The 24,037-nt window shown below is 39.5% G+C and overlaps 1 protein-coding gene across 1 annotated transcript in view; it reads left to right on the forward strand.

Moving 5' to 3' along the window:
• KRIT1 (KRIT1 ankyrin repeat containing) overlaps positions 1 to 24,037 on the forward strand; it is a 52,810-nt gene that overhangs the window by 14,178 nt on the left and 14,595 nt on the right. Inside the window, exons 3-13 of the mRNA XM_024219029.3 lie at positions 2,640 to 2,764; positions 4,143 to 4,302; positions 6,105 to 6,197; positions 7,316 to 7,445; positions 10,736 to 10,979; positions 12,739 to 12,854; positions 13,281 to 13,424; positions 15,614 to 15,770; positions 17,484 to 17,591; positions 19,155 to 19,311; positions 23,315 to 23,466. Of these exons, the coding sequence (XP_024074797.1) occupies positions 2,663 to 2,764; positions 4,143 to 4,302; positions 6,105 to 6,197; positions 7,316 to 7,445; positions 10,736 to 10,979; positions 12,739 to 12,854; positions 13,281 to 13,424; positions 15,614 to 15,770; positions 17,484 to 17,591; positions 19,155 to 19,311; positions 23,315 to 23,466 (1,563 nt within the window). The 5' untranslated portion in view covers positions 2,640 to 2,662. The remainder of the gene's footprint in view (positions 1 to 2,639; positions 2,765 to 4,142; positions 4,303 to 6,104; positions 6,198 to 7,315; positions 7,446 to 10,735; positions 10,980 to 12,738; positions 12,855 to 13,280; positions 13,425 to 15,613; positions 15,771 to 17,483; positions 17,592 to 19,154; positions 19,312 to 23,314; positions 23,467 to 24,037) is intronic.

Raw genomic sequence — 24,037 nt, forward strand, 5'->3', positions numbered from 1 at the left:
GTGTGTGTCTCTGTCTGCCATGCTGTCTCCCCTTCCTCCATTCATAGAGTGTGAGGCTACATTAACAACAGTGTGTTAACCCTTGAGGGCTCAGCCGAATGCTAGTTCATCATTTAGCAGTGAGGCATTCCCTGGGAAATCTTCTACCCTCTGACTCCACCACCTCAACCAAGCTTCACAATCATCATTGCTGTGTACAATATTAAATTGTTTGTTTAAAACTTATACTGTGTATAAATATAGTCTTTTGTCTGGTGAAAAAAACTTCCCTGGAACCTAACCCCCCCCCCCCCCCCGATTTACATTAATTCTTATGGGGAAATTGGATTCACTTAACATCGTTGCACTTACAGTCACATTTTTCAGGAACATAACTACAACGTTAAGTGAGGAGTTACTGTACAGTAGAACCTCAGAGTATCGAACTTACTGGTCAAGCACTAGGGATGTAAAATATTAAATGGTTAAATAGTTAAAATATAAGTATTAGTCAAACCATTAACCTTCCCTTGTTCACCCACCTCCTTCCGGGTGACGATCAGCTGGTAGAAGTCCTTGCTGGAGGCTGGGGCCTGTGCGCGGGTCTCAAACAGGTTCTCCTGCAGCAGAGACACCATTTTGGGATGCTGGTAAGAGGTGTCTATGGCAACCAGGAAGGGGTGGGTATCACGAGAGGTCACTGAGAGCCCAGCCCCCTCTTAAAGGGGCTGGGTTGATATTAACTCTCTAGCCCCAGCGGTGAGGAGGGTCCTGTACACCCCTTAGTTGGTAAAAGCAGTCCCTTAAGCCCCATTGACCTGAGGGGAAATACTTACACAGACCCAGGTGGAAGGATACCACTCACTAGGCCAAGAAATGCCTGGCAGTGCAGGGAAGTAGGGTGAGCAAACCACCAGTCTGGGGGTTTCGCGGGGAGTGGCCAGCGGGGCAAGGGGAGCGTATTTAGGCTGCGGGCCCCGTCGAGGAGGTAAAGTAGTCCCTGGCCTCCCTCTGAGCCACTGGACGGAGCTCAGCTGTGGAGGCGGCCGGAGCACTGGTTGATCCTGTGGCTTCAGCTGATAATTGAAGGGAAGGGAAGCCACTGCTGAGGTGGTACGGCGCGTCTGGGGAGGCCACATCGGGACAAACTAGGTACCTTGGGCCGCTCTCCCTTTTCCTGGGTACTAACAGGGCCGCCCAGAGGATTCAAGGGGCCTGGGGCAAAGCAATTTTGGGGGCCTCTTCCATAAAAAAAAGTTGCAATACTATAGAATACTATATTCTCGTGGGGGCCCTTGCGGGGCCCGGGCCTGGGGAAAATTGCCCCACTTGCCCCCGCCCCCCTCGGGCGGCCCTAGGTACTGAGGATGTGAGGGGGGTGCTGGGCCCCCTCAATTGCCCCAGGGCCTCCTGGCTAGGCCTGCTGTGTCACCCCCGATATGGGCACAGCTGCCCTTCCCCATCTGTCCAGGGCAAGCGGGGAGGGGAGATGTGCCATCCTAGGCATTGTGAGGCCCGAATCAGTTAAATGCTTAACTGATATAATTTTAATAGTTTAAATGGGTACTACTTTAACAACATTTACATCCCTATCAATCACACACCTCATTTGGAACCGGAAATCAGGCAGCAGCAGAGACCAAAAAAAAAAAGCAAATACAGTACAGTACTGTGTTAAACATAAACTACTAAAGGGAAAGTTTAAAAAAAAAAATTGACAAGGTAAGGAAACTTTCTGTGCTAGTTTCATTTAAATTAAGATGGTTAAAAGTAGCAATTTTCTTCTGCACAGTAAAGTTTTAAAGCTCTATTAAGTCAATGTTCAGCTGTAAACTTTTGAAAGAACAACCATAACATTTTGTTCAGAGTTATCAACATTTCAAAGTTATGAACAACCTCCATTCCTGAGGTGTTTGTAACTCTGAGATTCTACTCTATGGAGGCTACGTGCTCACTGAAAGAGATACAGTCATCTTTACATTACAAATAGGCTTGGAAGAATTTTATTTTTATTTTGTATTTTAAAAAATTAAAAATTATAATTTCAATGGATAATATTGATGTTTGTTTTTAAGCTTTTTTATTTTTATCAATTTAAACTTTCACAGTTGTGGGGGCATCTGACAATTATTTAATGATAGTACCCACTGATATTCAAAAAGTTGGCTTTACAACCATTATAACACAAATTGTCAATGTCACATGTCAAAATTTGCAAAGTAAATATCTTAAAATCAAACTCAAATAAGTTCCCATTTTTGTTACTTTACCCTCTATAAATTTCAATTACTATCGATGTAATATTTTTTCATCAGTTTGTGTGTGCATGGTGAAATCGAGGTTCACTGACACTTATCCAAAAGAAAAAAATCTAATCCTTCCAAGCCTAAATATAAAAATAAGTTAATGAAGAGGTTTACTCATATTAATTCTGTACAGTGTAGGGGTTTTTCACTGATACATTCTCTTAATGCATGAAAAGGAAAATGAATTGTAACAACTATTGAAACAATTTCTCCAGATAATAAAAAATGAATAACCTGTTTTAAATAGAAAACATCAATGAATATAATTATTTATGCTAAGGTATGATATATTTGGTTTGTTTTTATCTTGTTTCCTCAATCTAACCTTTTACTTCTGTTTATTGTTTATTCTAGTAATAAATGAAAAAGAATAAACCATGGGAAACCCAGAAAACATAGGAGATGCATATGTTGCTGTGATTCGTCCAAAGACTACTGCTAGCCTGAATTCTCGGGAATATCGAGCTAAATCATATGAAGTATAAACAATTTTTTTTACTTTATTTGATTAAAGTTTGAAAATATGAAAAAAATAACATAACTGAAAAACAACAACCTTAATTAACCCTCAGTTTAGATAGATAAAAAGAGATTACTATCTGAGCAATCCTAGGTACTTATATAGCTCCCATTACCATAGTAGGTGTGTCCCACTCTTTTATTATCTATTTATTTATCCTCAGAAAAACCTTTGTGACATAGGGAAGTATAATTATCCCTATTTTACAGAGTGGGAGCTGAGGCACAGAGAGACTAAGTGACTTGGCCACAGTCACACAGGAAGTTTGTGGCAGAGGAGGGAGCTGAATCTTTGTTTCAGGTTAACTAACCCAACAAATACCAAAACACTATAATGTATTATGTTATACTTTAAACAAATGCCACAATCACAACATATACTAGAAAAAATTCAGGTAACATCCTTCTAAGTTTCTGAAGTGGTTTTTTTTAATTACATTTTTTTTGTGCTTAAAATCAACCATCAAACCTCAGCACAGCATATTGACAGGAACATGTCAAACAGTTGCTGTTTTGGAATCTGATCCTACAACCTCTGTGCAAGTGTTAGCAGAGTCAGGTCTTTTAGGGTAAGGCCAAGTCACCTATCATGTTGCATATTGGTGGATCTCTGTGCTGCATGGATCTTAATACAAGATTGGGATCTTGGCTTTTCCCGTTTCTGTGTCTTTGGTGACCAAGATGACCTTCCAGAACATGCTGTTTTGCATTTAGTACTTTCTGAATTTTCTCACTGCTTTTACAATTGACTACCAAGGACCAATTTGTGAAGTTGCACCAAGATCCCACAAATGTGGAATCTTTACTGGCCAGTTATGCTTCTCCTTTTATAATATCCATTTTATAAATAAAAAGCCCTGTGTATAATGACTTTGTACTTTTATTATTTTATATCAAAGGATTTCAAATAAGAAAAATCAAACATTCTTCATATAGTTAATGGCATAATTTTTGCCTAATGAAACACATTCCAGCTTCTGCAATATCAAAAATACTAAAAATATAAAAAGGAATACATTCTGTAAATGATTGCTGAAGCATGGGATTTGTCCACAAGCAGAGTTCATGATGGTTGTGAAGTCTGCAGTAAAATGCTTAGTAGAATGTCACATAGGAGTTGGCCATCCATGACTTTGAGGACCTGAAAAGTCGGGTGAAAGTACATTCAAAATCATTTACAGTATCTGTTGAATATCCCATATACCCTTGCTATTTAGAGAATTTTGCACATAGCACTACAATCGGTTAATTAAAAACAAAAATTTGCTAGTCCGCTTGTTAAATAAAAGTAATGTTTCAGTAATTCTTAAATAATTCTTTAATTTTATTGTTTGCAAGATTTTGTTGCTTGAGGTTCCCATTGAAGGACAAAAGAAAAAGAGAAAGAAAGTTTTGTTGGAAACTAAACTTCAGGGAGGCAGTGAGATAACCCAGAGCATCTTGGATTATGTAGTAGAAACCACCAAACCAATTTCACCAGCTAATCAAGGTATCAAAGGTGAGAATTGTTTTTCCTTATTTGGTATTGGTGTCTCTGTAATAATTGTATTACTCAAATAGGCCAGTTAAAGGAAGTAATAAAACAATATCTGTTTTAGAAATCAAGCTCTATTTCAAGTTCTGCAAACAGAAACATGCAACTGAACCCTCAGGCTGTCCTTTATTTTCCTTTTACTTCTAAATGTCTTAAAAAAAAAAACCCTCAAAAAACCCCAAACTGTTTCTGACAAGTTTATCGTAGATGAGACCTTGTGTGCCCATACCGATATTTCAGTCCAAAATGAGTTTTACAGCTAAGTTCCTAAATACTTAGAAAAACTAAATTACAGTGCACACAACCTTAATCACAGTTAAAAAATTAGCAATTTAAAAAAAGGCTTTAGGGATGATCCAGAAAATTATGCACCAGATAGCCTTAAACTATACCTGGTAAATTTGTCAAAGTTATAATAAAATAATAATAAAACATCTGGAATCCGCAATATGATAGTATCTAGCTAGCACAGTTTTTGCAAAGGAAATTTGTGCCTCACTTATCTGTTAGAATTCTTTGTCCATGGTAGTAAAATAGAGGATAAAGGGTAACCATTTGATATAGTTTATTTAGACTGTATCGAGGCCTTTGACAGGTTCCCTCTCAAGAAGCTAGTAAAGGAACTAAGTAATTCTGGGGTGAGAGATAATGTATTGTCATGGATCAAAATCTGGTTGAGCGATAAGAAACAAAGAGTTAAGAATACATAATCCATTTTCATCAGGGCAAAAGCTTAATGGCAGAGTGCCTCAAGGTTCTATATTATGGCCATTGTTGTTTAATAGACCACGTTTACACTTAAAAGTTTTCTTGGCATAGCCATTTTGAGTAGGGATGTGATTTTTTTTTTTTTAATGATATAGCTGTGCTGGCAAAAAGTGCTTTTGTCTGTATAGCTCATTTTGTTTCTGAATGGTATAAGTTATACCAAAGCACCTTTTTGCCAGTGTAATTGCTTCTACACAAGGGTGATTTTTGCTGGTGTAGCTATACCATGGTCATATAATTATTAACAATCTAGAAAAGGGGGTAAGTAGTGAAGTAGCAAAAATTTGCACCTGGCACAAAATTATTTTGGTTAGCCAAATCCAGAGAAGACTATGAGGAATTTAAGAGGGTTTTACCAAGCTAAGTGAATGGGTAACACAATGAAACTTAAATTCAGTGTTAATAAATGTAAAGTAAAGCATGATGGAAAGGAAAATTTGAACTACTGATACACTTTACAGGGTTCTAACTTAACAGGATTGACTCAGGAAAATAATCTGGGCATTACAGTGTGCAGTTCGGTGAAGACTTTGCTAAATTTGTAGCTGAGGTCAAAAAGGCAAATCAATGTTGGGTTACACAAAGATGGGATGGAGAATAATATGGAAAACATCATAATACCATTATATAAATTGGTGGTTCTCTTTCATGTAGAATACTGTGTGCGTTGCTGCACACCCCATTAAAAAAAGTATATTACAGATTTTAGAGCTGGTTTAGAGAAGGGCAATGGCAATGATTAGGTTCATGGGAAAAATTCATATGAAGAGAAATTGAAAGTAATGGTAATTCTTTACCTGTTAATAATCTGTGTATGTGTGTTGAGTTGCACATATATTCATGCAGCTGCTCAGGGTTATTCAGATTTAATTTGCTTCCTCAGTTTTCAGAAAATAATATTTTATTTTGTTTCCTGGGAACCAGGAAGAATCAAACTGCCTACCATTTGTCCATCCAACACTCAGTTGACTTCCTTTGTTGTTTTAATAATATGTTAGGAAAGCGAGTAGTGTTAATGAAGAAATTTCCTCTTGATGGAGAGAAGGTGGGCAGGGAAGCCTCTCTTTTCATTGTTCCAACTGTTGTCAAAGGTAATGTTTAAAACATAATTCCTGAAGTTGTGTGTATTTTAGAGAAAGTTAAGCCCTTGTTTCCTAAAGAATTTACATATTTATTTTATATAAATGTTAACTGCTGTGATATTTATATTTGGGTTTGGAAGAATTAGATTGAGGTTGATAAAGGTCCATAATTGTCTGTTTCTTCAGATGCCTAAAAACAGGGGAGAAATGTAGTTAGTCAAAGTTTAAAGAGAATCAAAGTTTTTAAAAAATAAAATGTTGCATTTTTAGAGAACCAGTGCAATATTTTGTTATATATTCAATACATTTACTAATGGTTAATTTTGGTATTAAGAAACAAGAAAACAAATTTTATTACAAAGTACTGTATTTATACAAGTAAACATTAAAAAAGGATATTTTCCAGCACTCTTCTGAGAGAAGAGTCCCCATGGAAGTGAATGGGGCATTCTTGCCTGAGTAAGGAATACTGAGTAGGTCTCTGAAGGCAAAATATATTTCATATAATAAGGGACTATAAAATACATTTCAAATATTATGGAAGTTTTTTGTGTTTTACTGGGGAAACATGTTCACTTGCTATTTGTGATATGCTTTGAAAGTGAAAGTTGACAAATAAACACCATTTGAATCGTAAGGTCTTTCTCAAAGCTAACAGGTTATTTTTCCTTCAACAGTGTACAGTATACAGTTTTTTCAGTAACTCAGAAAATGAACATGATCACAATGGTGGGACAGTAATGGAACATTTTATAATACATTTAGGGCAACTTTATTGGATTGAATTTTGTTACATACGAATTGGTATGTAATTTGTGAGAGGCAAAGTGGTTCAGATAATATCTTTTATTGAACCAACTTCTGTTGGTGAGAGAGAGAGAAGCTTTGGAAGTTAGTCCAATAAAAGATATAACCTCACCCACCTTGTGTCTCTAATATCCTGGGACCAAAACCACTACAAAAACACTGCATATGTAATTTGTATCAGTTACCATTTGGGAAAAATTGATCTACCATAGTCTAAAAATAGAATATCATCTCTTTTGGCTGAAATTGTATAACTGCAAAAGAGGAAAACAGGATTTTTGTTGCTGTTGAAGAGTTTTCTGTTTCTCTTTCCTTTTTAGATAATACAAAATACGCATACAGTCCTGGATGCCCAGTTTTCTACTGCTTACAGGACATCATGAGGGTCTGCAGCGAATCCAGCACTCATTTTGCTACACTCACTGCTAGAATGTTAATAGCCTTGGATAAGTAAGAAATATCATTAGTAGAAATACGGGGTTAGAAATAGAAAATAGACAAGGAAGTCTGCAAACATGAAAAATTAGATCTGTTTTACAGCAGTCTTGTGATCACTGAGAAGGAAATCATGGTGATATCGCATGTTGTTTTCTTAGTAAGTTTATTTAAAAAAACAAGCAAATCTTGAGGATTGATTTGTAATTTTTCACACCAGATAGTTTTGAGGTGAAGATGGTTATACTTTTTTAAATCTAGAGCAGGGATTGGCAACCTTTGGCACGCGGCTCCCCAGGGTAAGCACCCTGGCGGGCCGGGCCGGTTTGTTTACCTGCCGCGTCCACAGGTTCGGCCGATCGCGGCTCCCACTGGCTGTGGTTCGCCGCTCCAGGCCAATGGGGGCTGCGGGAAGCCGCGGCCAGCCACATCCCTCAGCCCGCGCCGCTTCCCGCAGACCCCATTGGCCTGGAGCGGCGAACCGCGGCCAGTGGGAGCCGTGATCGGCTGAACCTGCGGACACGGCAGGTAAACAAACCGGCCTAGCCCGCCAGGGTGCTTACCCTGGCGAGCCGCATGCCAAAGGTTGCCGATCCCTGATCTAGAGGTTCCCAAAAAGAGGCTTGTTCACTTCTAGTTTATTAGAAGTGATATGCAAGAATATTAATAATACCTACATCTTATATAGATAATCTTAATGATAAACTCATAACATTTGCCAGAGTATAATGAAGTCACCTTAGCATCTCCATAGTCTAGATTGCACTGAGATTTGCACTTAAACTAGGACTTAAACCTGTTACTTATGAATAATATAGCGTGTCTTCCCAGATTTACAGCACTTATTTTTAAATTAGATAATTATGAAAATTTACAGATAATTACTTTAATCTGATTTCTAATCTTTTGGAAATTGGCTAACCACATATTTTTGGTGAGACTGACTTCTTCAGCTCTGTGTAGCAAAGACATTTTTTGTGATTTTTTTTTTGAGATTTTAAAAGTGACTCACTCCTAAATTCTGATCCTGCAAACACACACGCTCTTAACTTTACTCGTGCTGTTCCATTCAGTGGTAAAACAATCAGTCCTTCATTTTATCTTCAAAAATGAAGAAATACTGATGTGGCTTGTCTGAACTGTTCTACAAACATTGAATTCAATAGAACGGCTCATGTGAGTGAAGCTAAGCACATGCATAAATGATGGCAGGATCAGGGCCAAAGACAATAGCAAAGTATAAGTTATATGTTAATTTTTTATTTATTAGCATTGGTAGTCATAACAGTTTCTGTCTGCTTCGCAGTGGTAATTGTCAAACTTACCTGTCATTGAATGGATGCCCTAGAATCTAAGCTTCCATTTAATATGTTTGTTTCCAGATTTTATGGTTGTGAGAAAACCTTGAAAATGTGAACAGAATGTAACTGATGCTATGTCATCTAATTGAGTCTTTAGACAGACTGAAGAAATAGCTCTGAAAAGTTTAACACCCTAGCCCAGGGGTCTCAAACTCAATTTACTTTAGGGCCAGTGCCAGTCCTCAAATCCTCCCAGTGGGCCAATAATGTCACTCATGCCGACCAAAACTCCGCCCCCCCCCCAAAAAAAAACCTCTGCCCCCCACCTGCCTAAGGCTCTGGGAGGGAGTTTGGGTGGGGGAGGAGGTCTGGGGCAGGGGATTGGGGTGCAGGCTCTGGGAGGGAGTTTGGGTGGGGGAGAGGGTCTGGGGTGCAGGCTCTGGGATGGAGTTTGGGTGCTGGGTGCAGGCTCAGGGCTGGGGCAGAGGGTGGGGGTGCAGGAGCAGGGGGTGGGTTGCAGGCTCTGGGAGGGAGTTTGGAGGCTGGGGGTGTGTGGGGAGGGGCTCCAGGCTCTGGGAGGGAGTTTGGGGGTGGGAGGAGGTGTGTGGGAAGGGGGAGGGGGTGCAGGCTCTGGGAGGGAGTTTGGGGGCTGGGGGTATGGGGAAGAGGTGCAGGTTCTGGGAGGGAGTTTGGGGGCAGGAGGGGGGGTGTGGGCTCTAGGAGGAAGTTTGGGGGTGTGGGGAGGGGGTGCAGGCTCTGGGAGAGGGTCGAGTGCGGCGCTTATCTGGGGCTCTGGGCAGGCCGGGGGGCCTCCGTGCGCTGCTGCCCCCAGGAATCACCCCCGCAGCTTCTTATTGGCTGCAGGAGCGCTTGGGGAAGGGGCAGCGTGTGGAAGCATAGCCCTGCCCCAAGGCCACAGGGAGGGGCCGGCAGCCCCTGGAGCGAGCAGGCAGATGCCGCTCAGCTCCGCTGCGCTGCCAGGCCCTTGGGGGGGAGGGGGGAGCGCCTGGGGGAAGCAGGTGGGGCCAAGGGAGAGACCTGGCCCCAAAACTGCTGGAGCCCCGTAGGCCACATTGGGGAGGTTTGAGACCCCTGCCTTAGCCATCTAATGGGGTACTTACTCAAAAGACCTCTCACAAGCCAGGGACAGTTTATTGCACAGTGGCCACAACTTTACCAAATAAACAATATTGTAAACAAATGGAAAGAATTAAGGTATTCTTTGCAGCAAAGGGTAGCTGATGTCCAGGACACCCTTTGTCCTGACTAGGAGAACCCAAAGTCACAAGAAACTACCCAGCTAGAGATACCATCCAGTCTACCCATGTTTGGACACATGGCTTGGACCGCAAGCCACACTCCGCTCCCATAGAGAGGTTAGAGCTGCCACTGAGACAGACTAAGGCAGCCTCTGCTTGTGAGTGTTTCTGTCCTAGCTAAACAGTGAATACCACATTTCTGGGAATATATATCCCTCTTTATCTCCCTCCCATCCTGGCCTAAATAACCAAATAATTTTTTCCCCTGCAAAGATGATGTCCACCCCAAACTTGTGTATTACAGTATGTGAGAGAACCCACACACAAATATGACTTGACCTAAAAAAAGCCCCAAAAGCCCACAGTGATCAACAGAACGACAACATTAAATCAGCAATTAAATGCCAAGGCAGTCTCCAGAAGATAAAGACCAAATGCTTGCCCTAAGTTATGCCCCACAATGCACATGTGAGTGGCAAAATCAGCAAGAGGAGTGTGTGAATGGCCCTATGTTTCTCCCCAGCTTAACCTAAACAGGGGGCAGGTCCCTCCCTCTGTGTCAGTAAAAGCACTCCTTAGAGTCAGAGGAGCAATTCATGTAACAGATTTAGGGCCTGATTCTGTAGCTTCTTCATGCACACAACAACCTTTGACTTCCCCAAAATTAGTGTACCCAGTGTGGCTAAAAAATTAGCCTTTATTTATCTTCAAAATACTAGTGTGACTTTTCCATTCTGTTCTCCAGGTGGTTAGATGAACGACATACACAATCTCATTCCATCCCAGCTTTATTCAGACCATCTCCTCTTGAGAGGATTAAAACTAATGTTTCAAACCCTGCATATGCTATTGAACCTGGTCAGACGGAGAGCTCTCTACACATGGGATATACTGCATTAGAAATAAAGAGCAAAATGTTGGCGCTGGAGAAAGCAGATATGTGTATCTACAACCCTTTGTTTGGGTCGGATCTTCAATATACCAACAGGGTAAGAGTTTTGTAGTATGAACTATATTTTAGTTGTGAAAGGGATTTGATAATCATGTATTGAACTTTAACATAGGTTTTCTCAGTCCAATGCTTGTGGCCAGATTTGATTTTCAAATGTGCGAATTTTAAAATCTTTCCCCTTAATAGCAGTTACAGTAACTCCTCACTTAAAGTCATCACTGTTAACGTTGTTTCGTTGCTAATCAATTAGGGAACATGCTCGTTCAAAGTTGCGCAATGCTCCCTTATAACGTCGTTTGGCAGCCGCCTGCTTTGTTCACTGCTTGCAGAAAGAGCAGCCCTTTGCAGCTAGCTGGTGGGGGCTTGGAACCAGGGTGGACCGGCAGCCCCCTCATCAGCTCCCCAGTAGCCCCCATATCAGCTCCCCGCGCCCCTAAGTTCCCTGTGGTAGTCGCCCAGCAGGCTATCAATTGCTGGCAGTTCAGTTGTCCCTCCCCCCACTGCCATGTGCTGCTCCTGCCCTCTGCCTTGGAGCTGCTCCACGGAGTAGGGTTACCATCCGTCCGGCTTTCCCCGGACATGTCTGGCTTTTTCAGCTTTAAATGGCCGTCCGGGCGGGATTTCTAATAAAGTAGAAATGTCCGGGATTTCCCCCTTCCCCTCATGCAGTGTGCGGCGCGGCTGATTGGACGGCTGAGCCTGATTGAAAGCCGCTCGCAGCCACTGGGGCCTCTAGCAGCCAGAGTCCCTCCCCCTCCCCCGCTCCCTCCTCCCCCGCAGAGCAGCGCGGAACAGTGTTTGGCTGCACGTGTAGCCCGCAGCTCTCCCTCGGCCTGGTGGGGGGGGCAGGCAAGGGACAGGGAACGGGGGGTTAGATTGGTCGGGGGTTCTGGGCGGGCTGTCGGGAGAAGGGGGTGTAGAGAGTGGTTGGGGCAGTTAGGGGACAGGGAGCAGGGAGGCTTAGATAGGGGGTGGGGTCCTGGGGGCAGTTAGGGTGGGGGGGGTCTCAGGAGGGGGCAGTCAGGGGACCGGTAGGGGGGTTCTGGGGGGGCGGGGCTGGGGCAGGGCTAGGGTGGCACCCCGTGTCCTCTTTTTTGATTGTTGAAATATGGTAACCCTACCCCGGAGCCTCCTGCTTGCTGGGGGGGGAGGGAGAAGAGGGGGGCTAATATCAGGGTGTCCCCCTCCCCCCTGCTCCTGTCACCCACTTACCCCATTTCCATAGAGCAGGGGGGAGACACGACAGGGCTCAGGACGGAGGGAGCTTGCAGGCAGCAGCTGCTGTCTCAACTTGCTGATCTAAAAAGGCAATGTTCTTAGAGTGGGGTCAGCGTACTTAAAGGGGCAATGCGCATCTCTCTCTTTAGCAGTTAAGGCATTCCCTAGGAAATATCCCACCCTCTTCTACCCTCTGACTCCACCACCTCAACCAAGCTTCACAATCATCATTGCTGTGTACAGTATTAAATTGTTTGTTTAAAACTTATACTGTGTATACATATATATAACATAGTCTTTTGTCTGGTGAAAAAAATTCTCTGTAACCTAACCCACCTCCCCCCTCCATTTACATTAATTCTTATGGGGAAATTGGATTCGCTTAACATCGTTTCGCTTAAAGTCGCATTTTTTAAGGACATAATGCTAAGCGAGGAGTTACTGTACTATGTTTACATTGGTTCCACGGAACGTACAAGTAATTGCGATTGGTTTGTTGAAGTTTCAGTGAGAAGGTTTTCAGACTTTTTTTTTTTTTTTTTTTTTTTTTTTTTTTTAATATTATGTTGTCTTCCTAGGTTGATAAAGTGGTTATAAATCCATACTTTGGTCTTGGAGCTCCAGACTATTCAAAGATTCAGATTCCAAAACGAGAAAAGTGGCAACGCAGCATGAGCAGTGTCACAGAAGACAAGTACTGTTACACTTATATAATTATGTTTTATATTATTTATTCATATTACAGTAGTGTCTAAGGCCCCATTCAGGGAGCAGGGCCCCATTGCCCTAGGGACTGCACAAAGACTTATATAAAAAGTAGTCCCCAAAGTGTTTGCAGCACAACACAACAGATTGGTGAAACAAACAAATGTAAGGTGGAGTGGGGGGGACAGTTGGAGGACAACACTAAAATGCATGTTTCTTAGCATGATGAATATTAGTCATGGCTGGCCATCTGTCTACCTAAGTTCTAATTGTATAAACATTGATGCATTTTAGCTGCTTGTGCTTTGTGCACATCATTAGATACCCATAAGTTGTCATTTTTATATTTCTTTATGTTTGATTGTTGAAATATAAGTGAGTTGCATCTTTTTCATATTTTGCTTTTCATTACTAGAGAGCGCCAATGGGTAGATGATTTCCCTCTTCATCGCAGTGCTTGTGAAGGAGACTCTGAATTACTTAGTCGCCTTCTAGATGACAACTTTTCAGTCAACCAGTTAGACAGTGACCATTGGGCACCTATCCATTATGCGTGCTGGTGAGTATTTTTTTCCAAGTGAATGTATTTCTGGTATTTATGGCTGAAAACCACTAAGCACTTGTGTGGTTTAAAATAGTAATTAAATGCCAGGAAGTCCAAACTCTAGCATTTTAGTTGTCATTTGTTCTTATAGTTAATATAAAAAAAATGTTGAAAGAGAAATTAAACCTCATGCTTCAAGGTTTAAGCTGATCTCTGACTAAAGGGTTTAGAAGGTGGAGATCTAATGGGACATTGTCCTACGGCAGCCTAATGCTAGTTTTCTTGTACCTTCCTCTGAAATATTTGGTGCTGGCCCCATCAGAGAGAGTGTACTGGACTAGATGGACCATGGGTCTGATCCAGAATACCAATTCTTATGTAGCCCAAAATTTAGATTTTATTAAAACAATTACAAACCCTCAGACCAATAGAAATGTGTCAATATTTAATTCAATCTTCAAATTAATCATTCTTCTGCAAATATTACAGTACTGAGAATTTGAAAGTGAAACTGACATATGAACAAATGTGAAACTGACTTCATTGATTTTTGTCTATGCTGAGACAAATGCAGAAAGTTAACCACATAAATGATGCAAAATAAACTGGATTTTTAAAATCTTTTGATTTTAATGTCATGCGTGGGAACCCTTAGATAAAATGTGGTATAGAAGTGAAGAGCATTATTATTAAACAATGGCTTGATTATTCCATTTTGAAAGTACACAGAGAGCAAGAACTTTAAATAACATGTTCTTTTATTTTTGTTATTTCAGTATTTACTTCTGGTTCTATGCAGTGTTTCTACAGCAGGTCTTATAGTTGTAACCTGGCCACTATAGATAACATTACATCAGAAGTTTCATTATAACCCTTCTTTTCACATGATCCTTACATTCTGAAAATACATCCTTTGGATAATTATCCTTACGTGTTTTCTTAGCCCAGAGGTAAAATTTTATGGAAAATGAGGAAACATTCTTCAGCTATTATTTGAATTATTGAAGAGTGAAAGAAATTACACTTCTTTTAAAGCATTATAAAATGTTTTTAGCTCTCAAAAAATTCAAATGGCTCAAATCCACTTCCCACCAAACTACACATGTAAATCGTCTTTAATGAGGAGTAGGTTTATCCAGAAAAGAAGAATTCTGCTCTGCATTCCTGTAGTCTGAACTAAAATTGTTCACAAGACAGCTCTTATTCTTTGCATCATAGAAATATAGGGCTAGAAAGGACCTCAACCCTCCCTGTGCTGAGGCAGGACCCAAGTATACCTAGACAGTCCCTGACTGGTGTTCTGTCTTAAAAATCTCCAATGACAGGGATTCCATGACCTCACTTGGAAGTCTATTCCAGTACTTAACTTTCTAACTATAATGATAGTTTTTCCTAATATATAATCTAAATTTCCTTTGCTGCAAACTAAATTGATGACTTCTTGTCCTACCTTCAGTGGTGATGGAGAACAATTGATCACTGTTCTCTTTGTAACATCCCTTAATATGTTTGAAGACAGAGTAGAGCAGAGCAGTTACCTCCCACATCATGCTTCTGGCACTCCTACTAATACATCCCAGAATGATATTTTTCTTTTTTGGCAACTGAATCACATCATTGGCTCATATTAAATTTGTGATCCACTATAATCCCCAGATCCTTTTCTGCAATACTACTGCTTAGTCAGTTATTCCCCATTTTGTAGTTGTGCATTTGGTATTTCCTTCCTCAGTGTAGTAATTTGCATTTGTCTTCATTACATTTCATCTTGTTAATTTCAGACCAATTCTCCTATTTATCAAGATCATTTTGAATTCTAATCTGTCCTCCAAAGTGTTTGCAACCCCGCCCAGCATGGTGTGTGTTCTGCAAATTTTATAAGCATAGTCTCCACTCGATTATTCAAGTAATTTAATGAAAATATTGAATAGTATTGGACCCACGACAGACCCCTACAGGATCCCATTAGAAACATCCTCACAGTTTGAGAGCAAATCATTGATAAGTACTCTTTGAGTACGATTTTTGAGCCAGTTGTACACCCACATTATAGTAATTGCATCCAGACCACATTTCCCTATTCTAAATATGCCATATGTCCTAAAACATTCAGGAATATCTCTGAAAGCATCTGAAATAGGTTTTTTAAAAAAATCGTGTTGTGTTCTTTGTTGTGGCCATTCTGCTTTTAATCTCTCTTGTAGGTATGGAAAAGTTGAAGCCACTCGAATGTTGCTGGAGAAAGGGAAATGTAATCCAAACCTACTGAATGGACAACTTAGCTCTCCTCTTCATTTTGCTGCTGGAGGAGGACATGTTGAAATTGTGAAAATTCTTCTAAACCATCTGGAAATTGACAGAGTAAGATACCTTTGTAACTGGAATGATTTTTACCTACAGTTGCAGCACACACTTACAATATCTCTCATATATTATATGTCTCCAGTTCCCAAGGTAAAAACAAATAAATGCAGTTTAGTTCTTAATTGTCTCTTAAATTAAATTTAAAAGGACATACATTTTAAACTCCCAAATTCCAGTTGTACAATTATCATAGGAAACTCCATCTTAAAACTTAATCTGCCCAAACATACAGACTGATTTATATTTGCCCCCTTTGTCAACTGTACTTTAACTGGATTTTACTAGAGATTTTAGTCTAAACTCTCACTATCTTTTGTAAAATTCCTATTAATTATGAAGAAGTAAATTCCTCAGTCTCTGGGTTTTGCTTGAATTCCACATTTCTATTACTTATCTAGTTAAAAGTCTTTTTTATTATTATTATTGCTATTGAATCGATAGGCTCCAATCAGGGCTAGGCTGCATTGTTCTAGGTGCTCTGTAGACACATAGAAAGAGACAGTGCCTGGCCCTATAAGAGCTTATAGTCAAAAAAAAGCCAAGAAGTAGATAAAGAGGAGCAGAGCAGGATATGTCCAAGAACAAGCAAAGTGGTCACACTTATAAGAGATGTGTGGTGTTAGTTCCTCTCTTTTCTGCAGCATACAAAGGGTAGAAAGAGGGAAGCAATCAAATTCTGCACCATTTTTGTATACATTTGTTGTATATACATACTGTGTCCAATAACAAATGCACATAGTGTGATGAAAATGTACAGATGGAAAATACATTATAGGACTGAAGTTATAACCCCATCAAGTGGGGCAGTAGTTTTGGTTGTTAGTTATATTACATTTAATTTACTGATAATAAGTAAGTTGTATATAAAAGGAAGTATTTCTTCACACAATGCAGTCAACCTGTGGAACTCCTTGCCAGAGGATGTTGTGAAGGCCAAGACCATAACAGGGTTCAAAAAAGAACTAAATAAATGCATGGAGGATAGGTCCATCAATGGCTATTAGCCAGGATGGGCAGGAATGGTGTCCCTAGCTTCTGTCTACCAGAAGCTGGGAATGAGCGACGGGATGGATCACTTGATGATTACCTGTTCTGTTCATTCCCTCTGGGGCACCTGGCACTGTCCACTGTCGGAAGACAGGATACTGGACTAGATGGACCTTTGGTCTGACTCAGTAGAGCCATTCTTCTGTTCTTCTGTATGGGAACTTCAAACCCCCCTCTCCACCACCAGCACAACCACAGAAGATCTATGACTATGCATTTTACTCTATATGTAGAATATATGTCAGAATGCACAGTAGCACAAAATTAGAATACTAAAATTCTATTTTAAATGGAGTCAAATTGGTGCTTATGTAATAAATGACTGACAGCGCTGACTAGAATAAGATTTAGTGTAAGCAAGCTCTATGCAAGGTTTTTCATACAATTCTGCCAACACCTCAATCTTGGCCTGCAAACACACCTGCTCTTCTTATCCCAGTGATTTCCTGTGGAGAGGCTGCCAGAAACAGATAAAATAAACAGAGAAATACAATTAATGAAAAGTATTTAAACAATCAAACTTCTGAACTCTATGAACAAGGGAGGTTTTTAATTAACATTATTGAAAATCCCAGATATTTTAGTTATCTTCAAAACTTGTTAACATTTACCTTTCTAGATTGAAAACTATATTTATGCCAGGCTTTCTGTTCATATTTGTAGCACATTACTGATCAACAAGGAAGATCCCCATTGAATGTCTGCGAAGAGAGCAAACAAAATGATTGGGAAGAAACAGCAAAACTGCTGAAGGAAGCCATAAATAAACCTGTATGTGTTTACCTTTTAAACAGTTTAGTAGTCATATTTTAAAGTCTTAGAAAATGTATACAGAGTGGAAAACCAAGGCATGTGGTAGGTCCACATATAGCAACGACAGTCTACAGGACACGTACTCTGCATGTATTTATATTTTTGGTATGAAATGAACATTTGTCATTTTAAATGTTTGTCATTTTAAATGTTTGTATCTTGTACCTATGGCTCTACAGCTGTGTGCAAGATTTTAAAATGTAATATTTTGATTTCTGGAAGTATAAAATAGCACAAATTCTACTGCCACTACTGATCATTCTACCACTGTTTTCTTTTGTATGTATACCAGCATTTTATATATTGATACAGTCTGCTGATATGTTGTTTTTAAGCGCATTTTCATTTGACTTTCAGTGTTACTGAAGAAGGAACTGATCCCTCTCATTTTGCCTTATAAAGCAGTTGTTCTAAGCTCTAAGCATAAGAGATGTTATTGCCTTCTAATATAATCAGATTAATACAGTAAAACTAAATATTTGGTAATTGAAGTTACTACAGTAGAAGTGGGAGCAAGTGCTATAGTTAAGATTGCAAATGTTTTCCATTCTAACCTCATTTTCAGTCAATCATAATTTTCCAAGACATTCACCTTTCTGGCTAAAAGTTTCCAGGCTTGGTCTCTGAATTTTTTTGGGAAAGGCTAAGCAGAGGGGAGATGGGGAAATACACTGCTATTATAATAAATTTTTGCAACTTTTTTTTAAACCGCTAAAGCATTGAAAGATAAGATAAGAAGTTTAAGCTCTCAGTTCAGCTTGGTACTTAAGCACATGAATAGTCCCATTGACTTAAATGGGATTATTTACGGTATACATAAAAGTTAGTCACGTGCTTAAAGCATGGCTGTAGTGAGACATGTTCTGCACCCACAATCCAATGAAGTTAATGGGAGTTTTGAGTAAAAATTAGTAGTAGTAGTAGTGCCTAAAGGTCTCAAGTAGATTGGGGGTCACCTTGTGCTAGGAGCTGTACAAACATATAATAAATTAAGGCCTTTGCACCCGAAGAGTTTAGGGCCTAAAAGATAAGACTTAAAGGATAAGTGAAACAAATTAGGGGGATGGAGGGAGGAAAAGGTAACAATAAGATGTTTTAATATAAACTAGTTTTGTGCATAATTCATAGTCAATCAGTAGTAGTAATCATATAATGCATGTGGCAGGATATATGTAGGCACTTAGCCCCAGATTTTTGAAGGTATTTATGCATTGTTCTGCTCAGCATTGCAACACCTAAATACCTTTAAAAATCTGCACCTTAGCTACTATGGTAATGGGCACGGTATAGAAATGTAGAGAGAGACAATGCTATATGGTCTCGGAGCCCCCACAGATCTGTGAAGGGTTTTCTGATCCAAGATAAATATAAAAGAATTCTGCAAAATTATTTTTCTCAAAATGTAAATGCTGCTAAATTGGATTAAAAATTGATGTTTGTGGAAATGAAAGCAATAGAAGAGTGGGATTTTAACTTATGATTAATTTGTCTCCCATTTTTTTAATGATATTTTTGCCATAGTATGAGAAGGTACGGATTTATCGAATGGATGGGTCATATCGTTCTGTTGAGTTGAAACATGGAAACAATACTACTGTACAGCAGATAATGGAAGGAATGCGTCTGTCTCAAGAAACACAGCAGTACTTCACTATTTGGATTTGTTCTGAGAACCTTAGTAAGTAGTTAGAGAACTTATAACATTGTTGGAGTTATTGTTTTGGATTTTGTTTTTTTACATTTATTTTTGTAACTGTCTTGCTAAAGTTAAAAAGGACACAAGCAAGACTGGTACACCAAACAATAATCTTGCCAGCTTTCTTTAGTCATACTCATTGTCCTGTCATTTTCTGCATTGCTGAGTCATTCTTGAGACCTTTAAAAAACTTATGAGAATTTTGCTCACTGTAGTGCAGAGAGGCAATTGCGAAAAACCTAGACATGACTAGATTGATAAAGAGTTGGCTGTTAGTTAGACGAGACTTTGGAGAGGAGCAGTGTTGAGTTTTTGGGGTTTATTGGGGTTTGCTGGGGTTTTTTTAACACCTAGAAAAAATTTCTTTAAAAACACACTTTTTTCAGTAGCTTAGATTTGGTGCTTGTCATGTATGTTTTTTAAAATAGTGGTTCTCATTGGAAAGAAGGGAAAAGATTGTGCACCATGAAATATCTTACAGTTCTGTAATACCATCTGTGAGAAAATCATCTTGAATGCCTTCTAGAACTTTAAACCATTGAGATCGGTGGAGCTGCTGCAGTAGTCTGCCTGGCCACCCTCCACAAAGAGAACTAGATGTAGATGCCTGAAGAGACAACACAGGACTTCTGTGGGAGCTGCTGGATGCCTAGTGCTTTTGACAATCATGTCACTTATTAAGGTGCTTAAGTATGGACTTTGCAGCCTGGTTTTAGGCACCCACTCTTAAAATCTTTGCCTGCAAATATAGGGCCAAATCCTTCAAACCTTGCTCACATAAATGAGCCATACTCATATATGCAACTTATTCAACTTCAGTGGAATTATTCATATGAGTAATAATTAAAGGACTGGACTTATGTTATCTATGCATATGTTGCGTTAATTATTTGAGATCATAAAGAGTTTGTAATTTTTAAAGCATTCTAGTTTAGCCCTGTAAGCTAGTGGGCCATCTCACCGTGCATCAAAAGAACTCTCAACAGCCACAGGACTTCAATACCTTTTTTTTTTTTTTTCCAGACACTAAATTTTTTATTTCTCTCAAATAAAACAACTTAACGTAATTTCCAGATGTAAATCATGTCCTTTCCCCTGGCCCATGGTCTCTTGTGGGAGCTATTATTTCCTGCAGCTCTCACTTCTCAGGTCCTCTGCCTGGGTGTTAATTCAAGTCTGTGTGCTCCCTTCTGCAAGGAGGAAAGCTGCCGCAGAGTTGCACTCCTAGAACATCTGCTTGGGAGCTAAGGAGAGCTCATCTGCTCCCTTCTTGTCTTGATACCTGAAATCATGCTGCCCTTTGCATCCCAGCAGGACTGGCACTTAGTTTCAGTCTTCTATCATATGATCCCTGGACTTTATTCCCATCACCTGGGAAGGTGAGCTGAGCCTGGCACAGAGTGCAGCTGAGCCCCATCCCCCTTAAAGGGCTTTCTCACCTTGTGACAGTCCTTAGTACATACTTTATTTCCTGATTCTAGCATTATGTATTATGAGATACTTTTTATGACTATTTAGTCTGCTTAAATGTGTACTAAGGTAAATTTGATTACCTCAACTTATTTCATATGTATAATAAATTCATGTAGTCAATGTTGCACTAACCTTTTTATAAAAAAATTATACAAGTTCTCAGCTATATTTAGCACAGGAAGCATCCTTATTCCTATTGCTAGCTTTTTCATACAATTTAAGTCTCCTCTTGGATTAAAGTCATATGTACAGTATATATCTTTGTAATTCTTTTTCTTTAGCAACATTCATGCCATCTCTTTCCAACCAGATTTCAAAAAGATAGGTAGAAACATGCATAAGCTGTAGTCAGTCATTATTATGCCTACTTGTCAGAAAAGGTTGTAAACAACATTACTGTGACAAGGTTGCTATGGGGCTCATTTGTAATGCCAATTAAATCTGAGAAACTATCATTATGATTTCAACTGCTTCAAATTGGGTTAGATTCACTGCTTGTGGTAGTGTAAGGAAAAAAGCTGTGCATTAAGAATTCAACACTTCAGTGCTGCTTTCTTCTTTTTATATCTGGAATTTAAAATATGATGAGTGTGTTATAGTTGAAATTGTTTTAAATAATGCTTTTCTTCAGTTTTTCTATCTGACCATTTTCTCCCAGTTTCACCACTGTTTCTTAACTTCCCTTTATGAACAACCAATAGAAAACTATATGGGCCCACCAGCAGACATACAAACGTAGAGCTGCAGTCCTTGAGATGAAAGGAGCCTGGCTGAGTGATGATGTCTTGATGCTTGTCTCCCTTTTAGAGCAGGGCAAATAACTGATTTTATGGTTCTTTGGCATTTCTGAAAAAATGTGGGGAAAGTATTAGTTTGGATGAAACCAAATTTGAAAATTCAAAAAATTTCAGCAAACTGAAAAAGTCACTTGTGGGTTGAGCAAAATGTTTAGTTCAACCCAAAACATTGTGTTTCTGGGCATTATTAAAGTGCTAGATTCACAAAATAGGAGAGGAAAAGGAGGTAGTAGTGCCTCCGTAATGAGCTTTAGCCCAATCATTAGGGCATTCACCTGGGATGTGAGACACCTGAGTTCAAATCCCCCCACCTCTGCCTAAAGTGGAGAAGGGAATTGAACTTGGGTCTCCTACACTATAGGAAAGTCCCCTAGCCACTGGGCTATGGGATATTCTAATATGGGTCTCTCAGTCTTTCCTGTTGAAGGTGTTCCACTGTGCATAAATAATTAAATAGTAATTGGAGAAGGAACATGAACTTGGATTTCCCAGATGAGTGCGCTGATCACCAACCTAGAGTCATTTCGCTCTTTCTCTCTGGCCCAGTGACTGTTTGTTTGTTTATACCAAGTGGAACAGCTAGTTTCCAAAAATTTAAAAAAAAAATCACCCAGCTCTAGTCCCTTACCTTCCGAGTGTGTTTAAACCAAGATGCTCTGTGAAAATACTTTGAGAAATCAGCTTGTTTCTGCTTTCCTATTTAAGCAACTAATGGTCATCTTACGTTAGATAATGAAAATCTAACAAGAAAACTATGACAGGTTATGATGTTTTTAATTGTAGAGGGTTTTGAATGTGGGAAGGACAAATCAGAAGTGGGAGAAGATTTTAAGTGGGCAGTAGCTGTGCAGAAGTGAGGGAGAGTTGAGTAGTGGGGAGCTAGAAGACAGGTAAGCAGTAGGGAGATCATGAGGGAAAGGAGGATAGGCAGATGGGTTGCCTGAATGTAGCTGCGGCTGTGTGCTGGTTAGCACAAGGATCTAGATCTGTAGGTCAGCCTCAATAAGAGTAGGGAAGCAGGAAAAACTGCATGGTTACAGCATGTTGGGATCATGATGCTTTACAGACCATAGAAAGGGCACAGCCTCTATCCTGAAACAATTACAGTCTATAAAATGGCAAAAATGTTTCTAAAACAAACCGAAGATATATTTTCCTGTCAAGACCTGAGTTCTGGACTCTTATTTCTCCTAAAATAACTGCTACAATCACTAGCTAATACAATCATTAAAGCCTAGTAGTTAATGTAGTTCCTTACCCTGAATTAGACATCTGTGATTCCACAGGCACTAGCAGAAGGAACCGATTCAGAAGCAATAAGAGGAAATTATTTTAAATGTTTTATTTGATGTGGTGTTTTGGCCCAATCCTGCAGTCCTTACCACAGCCTTTTACTTGTAGTTTTAAGGTCCACCCATATGTTTCATTACAAACTTAAATTTTTAAAATTACTTATTTTTTTTTAAAGAATTTCAGTTCATTTTTGAGAAGCTGAACATAATTCAAGCATGCATTTACTGAATTATTGGTGTGGCCTCTGCTGTGATAAATTTGTCACCATGTTTGCGACCTTTTATATACGGTAAAAAGAAAACAGTTCTTTGTTTGAGAAAAGCGAATTCTCAGTTCTTACATTTTGGTATAGCATTCATTTGAGCATCTATGTGCTTGATTCCCCTGTTTATTATTTTAAATGAAAAGTTGTTATTTTCCAGGCCTCCAGCTGAAGCCATATCATAAACCTTTGCAGCATGTTCGTGACTGGCCTGAAATACTCACTGAACTGACAAACTTGGATCCTCAAAGGGAAACCCCACAGCTTTTCCTGAGGAGGGATGTGAGACTTCCTTTGGAGGTTGAAAAAAAGGTCTGCATTAGAAGTGCTAATATCAAATACAGGTGCAGAAACAGAAACCTTTATCAGCCAGGAGTATGTTAATTAGAATGTCAATCCATTAGTCTGTTTTAGAACTTAAATAAATTTTGGGATCCCCTTCCCATCTGACCAATAAGAAAGGGAAAGAAGTTGCAAACTACAGGTTCAGAACCCATGACTTTAGATCATATTTAAACCTGTTAGAAAACATTAGTAGGTCTAAGAGTATCTGTCAGTTAAAGTGATTTGTTCTTCTGCCTGTGTGCATGTAGGGCCTAATCCAACTCCCACTGAAGATTAAGGAAAGAGTCCTGTTGATTTTGATAGGAGTTAGATCAAGCCTGTAATTCCTGTTAATAATTGTGGGACAGGACAATGGTAGAATAGGCCTCTGACTTTTTACAATTCTAAGGTTTATTCTCCTGTTATTTATTGAAATTGCAGAAAATCACTTACATTCCAAACAAATGTATTGTCAATAATAATAATAAAATAGTACTAAGCGAGCTCCTAGAAACAGCAGTTTCTCATCAATGCTATTCCTCCAATAGAATAAAGACTT

The sequence above is a fragment of the Terrapene carolina genome, unplaced genomic scaffold (assembly GCF_002925995.2).
Source record: "Terrapene carolina triunguis isolate 2854851 unplaced genomic scaffold, T_m_triunguis-2.0 Scaffold84, whole genome shotgun sequence".
NCBI classification, from domain to species: domain Eukaryota; kingdom Metazoa; phylum Chordata; order Testudines; family Emydidae; genus Terrapene; species Terrapene triunguis.